This window comes from Pollicipes pollicipes, unplaced genomic scaffold, assembly GCF_011947565.3.
Source record: "Pollicipes pollicipes isolate AB1234 unplaced genomic scaffold, Ppol_2.1 Scaffold_4002;HRSCAF=4701_pilon_pilon_pilon, whole genome shotgun sequence".
Lineage (NCBI taxonomy): Eukaryota > Metazoa > Arthropoda > Thecostraca > Pollicipedomorpha > Pollicipedidae > Pollicipes > Pollicipes pollicipes.
The window spans coordinates 25,916,887-25,929,175 of NW_023596420.1; the positions used below are offsets into that span (position 1 = coordinate 25,916,887).

The 12,289-nt window shown below is 47.4% G+C and overlaps 1 protein-coding gene across 2 annotated transcripts in view; it reads right to left on the minus strand.

Annotated features, from left to right (window-relative positions):
- Positions 1–3,837: 3,837 nt before the first annotated feature.
- igl (IQ calmodulin-binding domain containing protein igloo) overlaps positions 3,838–12,289 on the minus strand; it is a 97,062-nt gene continuing 88,610 nt past the window's right edge. Inside the window, exons 3-5 of one of the 2 annotated variants that reach the window (XM_037216768.1) lie at positions 11,275–11,409; positions 9,865–9,986; positions 3,838–5,569 (exon numbers count right to left, since the gene is read on the minus strand). In XM_037216768.1, the coding sequence (XP_037072663.1) occupies positions 5,462–5,569; positions 9,865–9,986; positions 11,275–11,409 (365 nt within the window). In that variant the 3' untranslated portion in view covers positions 3,838–5,461. Of the gene's footprint in view, positions 5,570–9,864; positions 9,987–11,274; positions 11,413–12,289 lie in introns of both variants that reach the window. The other variant, XM_037216767.1, reaches the window with a different exon arrangement.

Here is a 12,289-nt window from a genome sequence, read left to right on the forward strand (position 1 = left end):
GGGCTTTCTGCGCGACTTTTCCTTGGATCTTTATTTTTTCTTGATGTTAGAAAAGACGATGCTACGAGCAAACCCTTTGAAACTCAGACTTGCCTAAATGACATCTGTTGCCACCCGGACAATCAGGCTTAGAGATGAAAAAAAATAAAGAAGAACGTTTGCGTACAAAAGGTTTGCACGCCAAAAAATTTGGTTTGCAAAATTAGGTGTAAACTGTGTGAAAACATGGGAGGGACATAGTCTACGTCCGGGAGCCCGTGCGCCCTACTCCGTTAACATGTAATGAATACCTTCGAGACGCTAAAAACAGAACAGGGAATATCCCTTTTGTTGACCATTCTTTGGGAAAGCACGCTCAGGCTGAAATCCAGGGAGGTATAGACACTGTGCCCCTTTAAGAGCTCACAGTCATCTACAGAGCACAGGATCACCCAGACAGGAAAATAAATGAATCTGTTCTTGTAAGAAGTTTTACTTAGATATGCACTGTATCGTAGTAATGGCTGACAATTGTTCCCTGTGTTATCCACTGAATGTTAGCGTCCTATAAAAACTGTGGCTCGCTGTCTCAAAAAAGGAAAAACCGAGCAAGATCATCGGTAAGCAACTTTGAATCACTGCTGCCATTGTTTGATAAAGGCATGTTGCCGAAATATCAATGCATCTATATATCTCCATTCTTCTGGTTGTTTTCCGAGGGATGAGGCCATTACTACTGTCTTATTTATGTGAATAATGTTCTCCGCACATGCATTTAACAGCTTACGTGACTTGGAGAAAAGAGAATTTCAAATTTGTAAATAATTGACATAGTAATACTGCTCCCGGAAATCTGAAATCGACGCTGGGTTCGAATACAAATACGACGCTAACTTCACGAACATTGTTCAGGATTGGGGAGAATTTGTTCACGACTATATTTGGCAAGATTCGAAAGCTTCTTCTGCCATCAGATGTCTGAAGGATGTCCATATTTTTCTTCAGTTTTGTCACTGAAATGTCCTAAAGTGTTTGTTTCGAATGTGGTCCACAGTCTCGTAAGTGCATTGTCAGACGTTATTATGTTGTAGCTACGTCAATGCAGTACATGAAACGAAGTTTGCAGCCTTCAAGATTGCATTTGCATTGATGCATTACATTGGTTCAACTTAGTGTACCGGATTTGTCAGGGCTGTTTCTTAGAAGAAGTTGGAAATTTTTACGTTGCAATAATAACTGACATGTCTGTACTGCGGTCGTTCTTACCTTTTACGTGTCGAGAGCTGATTTACCGTCTTGCTTTTACGAAGACGTTGCTTGATGTTGGTAATGCAGTGGGATAGTTTGCCTTGTCTTTTTTTTTGTTAAAGTGTAATGCCTTATGTTGTCGCATTTCGTTTTCAACGTATAATTTGAGGAGCTGTCATTCACCAAGATCTGTCTGGTTCGTACTAATTCTGAATGCAATCGTGTCGAATCGGCATAATGCTAAAATACACGTCTAAGGAATGGTTCTACGACGTTAATTATGTCACGTCAAGGACATTCACTGTCAGCATTTAAGCATCCTGTCATTGTTAATCAACAGTCATTTCGAGAAAGGAAGAACATAATTCACATTAAGCCACCACAGGTCACTTTCTTGGTGTGACCCACACAAAATGAGTGTAATGTACAAGGAAGATGTCGAAAATATATTGATATTTTCGTGGGTCTACGTTTTTTTTCATCTGTCGTTCCCGAAAGAAATGGGGAGTAGTCTCTCGCGAGCTCCTCGACAAAGCGTTAACTAACATAAGTGACCACCGTTGCCTGCATGGCGGCGGTAGTCACTGGCAACCTTGGTTGCGTGTCATCACAGCTGGGCAGTGATCAGAGGCCGCTGTCTCTGTGGTGCAACCCTGGTTCCGTGTCACCTGGGCAGTGATCAGAAGCTGCTGTCCTTGTGGTGCGATCCTGGCTTCGTATTGTCTGGGCAGTGATCAGAAGCTGCTGTCCTTGTGGTGCGACCCTGGTTTCGTGTTGCCTGAGCAGTGATCAGCAACCGCTGTCTATGTGGTACGACCTTGGTTCAGGCCACCTGGGCGGTGATCAGTAGTCGCTGTCTCTGTGGTACGACCTTGGTTCAGGCCACCTGGGCGGGGATCAATAGCCGCTGTCTCTGTGGTACGACCTTGGTTCAGGCCACCTGGGCGGTGATCAATAGCCGCTGTCTCTGTGGTGCGACCTTGGTTCAGGCCACCTGGGCGGTGATCAATAACCGCCGTCTGTGTGGTGCGACCCTGTTTTATACCACCTGGGCCATAGTCAGAGCCCGCCGCCTGTATAGCACGGCCCTGTTTCCACGTCAGAGCAGCTGGACAGCGTTCACGTGAGCACAACGGGGCACTGGTCAGTGATCGGTGGCGTCGGTCCGGTCACTGATCACTGTCCAGTCGATCACTGCCCAGCCGATTAGGCGTCGATCCGTCAGTCGATGGTACCTGAAACATCCACACACGCACTGGAAGGCCTCCAAGAGCCCATCGCCACGAGAAGCGGCAGGTCAGTCCACTGTACAAGCTCAGGAACCGTGTAAGAGACAAAAGAATTGTGGGGAGGCTGAATACCGCAAGAAACTCTGTTGTGCGCAAGTTTGGGCATCCTGGGTTGTCGCTGTGAAAGTCATACAAGGTCCACCGTGCTCAAATTGGCAAACCTTCCAAACGTTTGGGCTTTTGACCGAAGTACTTCGCTCACTTCATGTGATAGAATGCAATCAGACCATACCAAAATAGCTGAAACTTTTTATGCTCAAAGAAACCAGAAGATGTTTGATACCTGACCCTGGGTCTCGACGCATTATCAATTAAGTGTCTTCTTTGCAGCGCGGTCTGCACTAACGTTCATAAGGTTGAAGATTTTGAAAGATCTTAGGCTAGGACGAGGGATAGAAAACAGCATCTGCATTACCTGAGCGCCTCCGACTTGAGATCAGCCGTCACTTCGATTTCTCAGCTCAGCTCAGCCTAGGCGCAGACGCACAGCTCAAAAACATCGCTGCGCTTAAGAAATGGAGTTCAGCCCTCCACGCCGCTTCACAGCCCTCCACGCTGCTTCATTTGCGCCACGGTATTAAATGCGTCCAAGTTCCTGGAGGTCTAAAAGCAACGGAGCGTGGCTTTTTTCAAAGACGCCCTGTGACCAGTTGTACGGTGCTGGTTGAGCAGCGGGCGCCCCGCACGATCATGTCGGCTGTCACCAGTCCCTCGCGCGCTCAAGGCTCGAGCGTGCGGTCAGCAGTTTTAATGTTCCTGATCAGCTCCCAACTTTTACTCCAACGGCGAGTTCATCACAACCGAATCAGTACCACAGTGAAGTGGTGAAGAAACAGTGGCGCGATGTAGCTGCGGTGAAGAGAAAGCGGTCCGATGTAGCTGCGGTGACGAGAGGTCGGCCCGATGTGGCTGCGGTGAAGAGACAGCGGTCCGCTACAGCTGCGGTGAAGAGACAGCGGGCCGATGTGGCTGCGGTAAAGACACAGCGATCCGCTAAAGCTGCGGTGAAGAGACAGCGGCCCGATGTGGCTGCGGTGAAGAGACAGCGGTCCGCTACAGCTGCGGTGAAGAGACAGCGGGCCGATGTGGCTGCGGTAAAGAGACAGCGATCCGCTAAAGCTGCGGCGAAGAGACAGCGGCCCGATGTGGCTGCGGTGAAGAGACAGCGGTCCGCTACAGCTGCGGTGAAGAGACAGCGGGCCGATGTGGCTGCGGTAAAGAGACAGCGATCCGCTACAGCTGCGGTGAAGAGACAGCGGCCCGATGTGGCTGCGGTGAAGAGACAGCGGTCCGATGTGGCTGCGGTGAAGAGAAGCGCTGCCCTGGGCCTGTCCGTATATTTCGGATAACGGCGCGGGAGTGTCCACAACCCAGCTACAGGTACGGCATGAGATACAGGACGTAATCTGGAGAAAACACCATCCACAAAAGGCGCTGAACAGGCGTGGCCAAAAACAGAACCTCCTGAACACCCCGCTAATGACATTGGAACGGAAAGAACGGAACGCAACGGAAAGAGGCAGCCAGCTACACACCGTGTTCGTTATAACTTGCTGGACGTAGCAGTGAAGTATGGCCGTGTAGTGGTTGGAGTGACGCACAAAAAGGCCGTTCAGCAGGCAGGCCAGTCACACAGACTTACATCTTGTGACATAGGCCAATGTCACAAAACACGAGGCAGCTTGCTCTTAGCAGGAGCAGCCTGCACATAACGACCGGAGTAAGTTGATGCTTCCATTCATACATTCCAATAGGGCAAAGAGAAGGCTCATAAACTTGTTTATCTACAATCAGCAACACGACAACAGAAATTATACAGCACCGTCCTCTCGTGAAAAATCTTCTTTCTCGTCCATCTAACAATTCACGAGGCACGAATTTCAGGGCACCAGGACCACAATATGCGTTTGAATGAAGTGTTCCAAGAGTAACTGTTGCGATCATGGAAGATCATTGAACGAGCAGAAGATAAACGAAGCATGCGAGTGTCGACAAGTGGATTAAAAGGCAACATCAGCTTTAAAGGGAATGTTTCACTTCCAAGTGCATGCCAAAGCTCGGTCAAACTGGCCAAGAAAGCGTCACTGAAAATATTTTTGAAAAGGCCTATTTAACAATTACAAACACAAGCATCAGTCACAGGTACCCAATGATATGGTTGGCTTAGTATATATTGTACGGTCTCGTTTATCATCTGTCCGGGTGGTTCTGAACACTCAGGTGGCTTTGGTTTCCATTTAGAAAAAAATTGTCACCAACTTCCGATGTGTATGTCGGTGACCATGAATTGACATTCCGAAATGCAGAGGCAAATCTTAAAAAATGCTTGACAGGTCTAGGCTTGAGGCACTGCCACATTGCTTCGTATGTCCACACCAGATTTTGTCATGCTTGCTGCCTGCTGTTAGTTCAAGTACTGCAGTTCAAATGAAAATAGACCTCAAACCTTTGGTTTCGCAAGTATACATTTTGGAAACTAAACTACGTCAGACTAAACCACCTGGAGCAGCAAGATGTTGATACTAGGCCAGCCCTTTATAAATGTGTGAAACATTCCCTTTAACCGCGTTGAGATGATGTTCTTCAGGGTAAAACCTTTACATGAACAGCTTTTCCCGTCTGGGGCTCACAGTTCGGCGTGAATTGTTAAAGTAGCACCGTTCCAAGTACACACTATGAGCATTTGTTTGTCCTCATGACTGATAGCTACGCTACAAATTTATTTCATAAAAAGGCCACTGTTCGCATAACCATGCGACATTCTGTAACAATTCTGTTCAACGCTGAGGCTGCCACACCGATTGAAGAGTTTATCTCCTCGCTATGTTGTAGAAGCATATTTCAAAGTCTACAGGGAACATGAAGAATTAAGGCCGGATTTGATGGAATGTTCCGGAAAGCAATTATCAACAAGAACTTCCTACGCTCACACAAATAATGGCGGGCTATTTTTTCTTGCCAAATTGCGCCCGGAAAGAAGCCTGAATCTTACTGGCAGCCTTCATGACCTCGGGGTCATTTAAATCAATGTCGATTTCCTCTTCCTTAGGGGTCTGAAAAAGGGCATGGCCACCTCGTCACCACGTGATCATCAAAGCACTGCATGAAAACGCATCGTTTGTTGTATACTGTGGTCCCTTGGGGTCTTAAAGCAGACAGCAGAAAGGATAGGGGGCCACCTGGTGCTAGTCCTGCCACACCGGACGGACAATTGAAAGGGCAGGGGACCACCTAGCACAAGTCCTGCGACACCAGACGGACAATTGAAAGGATAGGGGGCCACCTGGCACTAGTCCTGCCATACCAGACGGAACATTGAAAGCAAACATCACATTTAAGAACGGGTCAGTCAGCAGTGAGTGGCGACGTCTACATTCCCGATATGACATCAATAAAATGACGTGACAATGCCAAATACGCTTACCGCCTATTGTCACTACGCCGCTCTCAGCGACATGCGTATGGCGATCTGCATGGTGCACAGGTCAGAACAAGGGAACATGCCTGCCACTGTGTGCATGCTGAACTGATCACGACGTGGGGAAACGACGTGACATTTAGCTTTCGGAATTTCGAGGACAAAAGGTAGCTTCTGAACAGAAATGCCCGTAGAGTCCGTTGAGATTACCAAACCTGCACAAATTACGATATTGTTACGACAATGGAGCACCATGATGTTTATGACAGGAATTGTTCGCCTGCCAGTGACTGGGTGTTCAGCGCCTTCCTTTTACTTCCTACGAATTACTTCCGGAACGAGTGGTATTAAGAATCGGACATTTTTACCACCTTTCGACACCTGTTAGTCACTTACAACCCAGTGGCTACCTTTTAGTAGTAGCTTCAAATAGCTTCATTTTCAAGTAGCCTCCTTTCTAGTAGGGTGTAGCTTCCTTTTCAGCTAGGGGAAGGATGCTCCCGTCCTTTTCCCCAAACTTGGTGTTCTTCCAAAGCTTTGATAAAAACATGAACCAAGTACGGTGAAAACCTCGTTTTTTGGCAAATTCCAGGATAGGTTGCAGTATTTTGCATTGCTCGGACCCTCTCTTTCCCACCCACTGACAGGAAAACATTAAACGCTTATCCCACGACGAAGTTGTTGGACTATTCCATTTTTACCGTTTTGACGGCTTGTGACTGGCTGCCACTGTCTGGTCGGGCGTTGGCGACCATATTTAAAGGCACGGTGCTCGCCCGAATATTGTCTGTTAGTAAGCAATGTAGAGGGTTGCAGCCAATCCTCATGATTCCTATTACTAGAACGTCATGTCTTCATGTTAGTGTGAGGCTGCGAAGGTTTTGTGTTAGAGGAAATGTCTCACATTTGAAGATATTGAGGCAAGCACCAGTTGCGGTTAACTGACCGTCGTTTTATCTGGAAATCGCGCTCAGAAACGCCAGACATGAACGGCACGACCATTGCATTTTTCTTGGTCCTCATCGCCGCGTGCCTTGTGGATTGGCAGGATTTCAATGACGTTGTTACGACGTCATGAATGCCAAGGTTACCTTGAAATACTTTCACATCTTTGCGGTCTTTAATCTTAGGAACCAGAGGATTCTAGGCTTAAAAAGGCATAGCCGTGAGTTGCACTAAAAGGTCTTCAACGCGGCTATTTGAGTTATTTACAAAGGTGCAATGTGTAACACTCCCTTAACGAACTCCCTTAACACTCCACATACAGATTTGAAACACTCCTTTAAAACTGACCTCGTAGGAGACCCATACTGCCTGCCTGAGCTTCCATTGCCTGCTTTTCAGTTCGTAGCATAACAGCGGAAGACAAAGGAAGGCACTATCGTATGTCTGTTGTCCGTAATTTGTTGGAGTTCAAAACGTCTTTTGGCATCGGCATTTTGCGCTAGTTACCTGGAAAGTAAACTCACAATTTTGGGCAGGGTCTTCGTAGTAAGGTGAATATTTTGGGTGTCATTTTGAAAATGGGTGTTATGTTGTGTCAAATGTCTCAGTTGGGTGCCGTGCTATACTGAACATGGGCTACTTTTTCTACCCCACATGGAATAGCAATGTGAGAGTACAAGCTGAGGACGAAAAAAGTTTGATGGTGTGGCTGAAAGAGTTTTGAAAGAGAAAGAGCCAAGCCGCGGTTTTCCATCTCTTGATCTTGCAAGGTAGTAAGACCATTAATATCGTATAGTAACGATGAAGTATGAATTTATGGAACGATAAAAATTGCGGCATTCCTTACCCATTAAAACGACAGCCTTCTTTCTCATCGGTCGATCTTTTCCCGACAGCCACTCTCCCTTTGTTCTATAATTTTTTTTCAGCATGGTCTCAACGTTGTCGATACATTCCACGTTGAAACGTATTAATGCAAACGCCAGGCAAGGTAAGCGCCTTTTTAAGATCTGATAACACATGCGTTTTTGCAGGGCGTCTCATGTGCGTGGGTCGTTTTTGCAGGGCGTCTCATGTGCGTGGGTCGTTTTTGCAGGGCGTCTCATGTGCGTGGGTTGTTTTTGCAAGGCGTCTCATGTGCGTGGGTCGTTTTTGCAGGGCGTCTCATGTGCGTGGGTCGTTTTTGCAGGGCGTCTCATGTGCGTGGGTCGTTTTTGCAGGGCGTCTCATGTGCGTCGGTCGTTTTTGCAGGGCGTCTCATGTGCGTGGGTAGCCCGGACTTTAAACTTTTAAGCCATCAGCATGACCTACGTCATACTTGTGTTTAATGCGTCATATATTTCGACAACTATCGACCCTGCACACAGGATTTTCTTTTTGGGACAGGAAACCAAAGAACTTCGGCTGCATTTCGTAATGCTTTGCTTATGGCTTATTTTCCTTATATTTGTAGTCGATTGACGGTGGCATATTAATGGCAGCCTTCTTGCATGCCTGCATATTCAAGGCTGCTATTCAGACACTACGGCCTTACGCATGGAGAACACTGCAGTGAGCAAGCTCTCTTGCATCCCCATTAGAGCATCCTTGAGTATGTGCGATACGTCATATATTTTTGAACGGGTTTTGAGTAAGTATCGCGTTTGGAATGTCGGTAGCCCATACCAACAGAGTAGTAGCAGCAGATTAGTAGCTGCAGAGACATATTACTAGCACGGCGTTCAGGCACAATCAGCTAAAAACCCCATCACATAAAAGGCAATATTTTCGTTGCCGTCTATAGGGCTGAGTGCAAAACTGCTTATAAGATCACGGTGGTGACTTGTCCCAAAAATGAATGAATTGAGAAATATTTTAGTGGGCCCATTCCCTTTATGTTCGCTGTCAGCAAAACAAGCTGCTAGTCCGTAATCCCCCCCCCCCCCATAATTTTCAGCAATAAATAAGTGATCGACCAGGAGCCTTGTAGTTGTAGCCAATACTTGCTTCAAACCAGATGCGTACAACAGAAAACGTCAGATTTAATAGGCCGCATGATCGGTATAGGTAGTTAGGAAGATGGTAGATTTGGTTATTTGTAAAGGGAAGGTCATGCTGTTAGTTTATTCAGGTCTCCGATCAGGTCAGGTCTCCGCACGACAGACGTTCTGAAATGCTAACAGATCATGCACGTCGGACAGTATGCTGCATATATTGGCAATACGAGGAGTACAAGGAGGAAGTCCTGGAATCAGTAAGTCTAGTAAGTGTATAAAAAGTAAATCCTTTCCTGCCTTCTATCAGTGAAGGAATGTCTTGTAAAGCCGCATAGACTGCTTAAGGCAGATTTGGGTTACGATATTATTAACACTGCGCTTTTCTAGCACAGTTATTCACTTAACTGGTGTCATAAACGTGACTGGTCTGCCACGAGGTGGTGGAACTCGGACTTCACTGGGTTTCTACAGCAGTTCGGATATACACTGCACATTTCCAACTTATATTTTAAACTACAGGACCATGCAACAATTGAGAACACCTAGTTCGACACGTAAGGCAACAATATGAGAGTTACGTTCATATGTCGAAAACTCGAGCAGCCGGCCGTTGTTGCCTCGACTTAAGTCAACGTAGATCGCGTATGAATCGTCCAAAAGCTCTCAAACGGTGCCGGTTGGGGCGAGTGAGACGCGCCGTAAATGAGTGATGCAAATGTAAGAAAGGCACGTGCATTATCCAGACAACTAATCAACAAATTTACAATTTTGGCGCCATTTGCTTCAAACATCCTTACCCTTCTGATGGGTACAGACAACGAGCAAAACACAAATGATGGGGTCACTGCGTGCGTCTATTTACTATGACTAGGTAACGCGCGGACACTGGACAGTCACGAGCTGCACTAAGGTCTATACTAATATAAAACAAATACATTTCCAACAGTAACGTATCGCAGTCGCCATGCAACACTACGCAAAACTGTAGTCATAGTGTTCAATCCCTCACATCTGTATGCAGCTTCTCCATCTGCTCATTGAGCTCCTGCTCCCGCTTCTGAATGACGTCATCCTTTCGTACTCTGTGGCCGCGAAAGGTGGCCTGTATTTTCGTTGCGGCCGCGCTCAGTTCTGAGGGCGGGACCATACGTTAGCATGCGGTCCATGCATGCAGAGGTAGGATTATAGCAATATCCGTAAAAATTGCTTGCTCTGTTCATTTCCCGCTCGCCCTGCTGCACAGTTCCATTTGGCATTCCATTTGGATTCGAACTGGCATTGGAATCAAATGGGCAACATGTTATGTCATTGGTAATTTCATCGCTACGTGTATCTTGATGACATGCCAACAATTTTACACAGGTACAGCAGTGCCCTAATTATTTCGGCTTCTTAAAATAGCAAGGGCGTATTGTCGCTCGCACCTTTATTGGTAACAATAATTGTGTTTTACAGGTCATTCTATTCTAATTAGTTACTGGTCTAGTATCGCCATTTGGTATCAGCCCAGTGCTCTCTTATCTTATTGTCATAATTTAAGGTGCCACATGATAGCTGGTTTCCCTGGAAGAGTCTTCCCAGTCATGCCAATATTTCATCAGTGGCTACCGAGCAAACAATGTGTGCCATAGGGCGCGTCTCAGGACCCCACGGCGGATGATCCAACCGAGAGCAAACAGAGTGGCGCGCCTCTTGATAACACGCCAGGGCCCAGCAGCGACAGTGCCGGCCAGGGTGGCCTCAGCGGTGGCGGCAGGCGGCGCTGTGCGCTGCTGACCGTTATCACCGCACTGCGCCGCGCCGCCGAACGCCGTATTGACTCCACGCCGGACCATGCGACCAGCCTCCGGACCAGGAGATGGTTGGACTTCATTGGCAAGCGATGACCAACGATAACGAAAATTGTAGTACCAGGGGCAATGAGGTTACTGTAGCACCAGGGGCAATGAGGGCAGGTTTTCCCAATGAGGGAGGGGGACGTGAGCACAACTCAAATTGTTTTACCGAAAACGGACAGACTCGCAGAAATTCTTGCGTGTCGTAAAACAGCCTCACATGTTTTCGATCTTCTAGTTGTCACGTCTCTGCCTGTGCTTTTTGACTGCTGACATTTAGACACTCCCATATTAATGCATGCTGCGAATTCTGTAAGTGGGCACGGGTGCGTGCATTCGGAGTTACTTTGTGTCCACCACCCGGTACAGTATGCCATGATAAAACATTTTTAAAACAAATACGTGCCTGGTGCCGGCGGGACCACACAGGAAAGTCAGCAATCTCATGACCAAATATCCGCGCGACTGTGAAAGACGCAGCAAATTTACATAACTCGCAAAGTTATCGGGAAGTGCGCGTGCAGCTTTGCGTATTACCACCAGGGGAGAAACGCGACTTGAACGGAGAGCCTAAAATAGCTCACCGGGGTCGCTGAGGTCGATATCTTGGTCGAGAGACGCCATTTTCTGGCTGGCCTGCTGCCTCCGCGCCTGGTGTCCTCTGAACGTTGCCTGGATTTTGGTGGCGGCGGCACTCAGCTCCGGGTCGTCCACCAGCTCTACTGGGAAACGCTGGGCATAAGCGGATGCCTCGGCCTCTGGTGGCCGGTCTCCGCCCGGCTGAACAGCACACGGGCGTGCACTGGCATGTCAAGGACGAGGGGAAACAGCCGCAGACGTCAGATTAACACGGAGCATCAGGGACGAGGGAAGACAACCGCAGACAATAAAGGGAATACAGAACACCAGGGATGATTAATACAGAACACAGAGCGTCACACGACCGCTGGCCCACACGGGACACCAGGGGCGGGGAAACAGAGCGGCAGGCAATGACAGGTTTACACGGGACGCTGTCGTGTTGGTTAAAAGGATTCAGACGACCACAGGTCTGCGCAGGACGCCAGAGACAAAGCAAATACAGAATAACCTGAACGAGCAGTCTTAGAATACGGTCGTAGATGAGAGTGCTAGAAAACGATAAGTCAACAAGGCAGACCAGGGGCGATGTGGACACTGCCCCAGATGACTGTAATCGGGGGGAGTACTATAGTTTTTGTTTTTTTTGGACGGCGCCTATTTCTTGAAAAATACGCGGTCTAGGATGTGACTGTAGGGTTTCTCTGGGAATGCTGTAAAAAGCAGTTAGGTTGAATACTGCGTTATGAGAAGGTGCTTCATGCTTTGCCACTGCATTACACACATGGTACATAGTCATTAGGCGCACCTCTATGTTCAGATGTCGAATTTATGCAGACTAAGTAACAACATATTGTCTGTGGACGCTGTAGTCGCGATAACCCGAAAGTTTTTTGCAAATTTTTTCATGTGTTTTGCGTAATACGTCCCCTAAGCCAGTCTTTTCACATGGGAGGAAATTTTGTCTGTGCTGCTTGACTGCTGTAAGCATTCTTTGTTTACTGAATACTTCATGAGGTG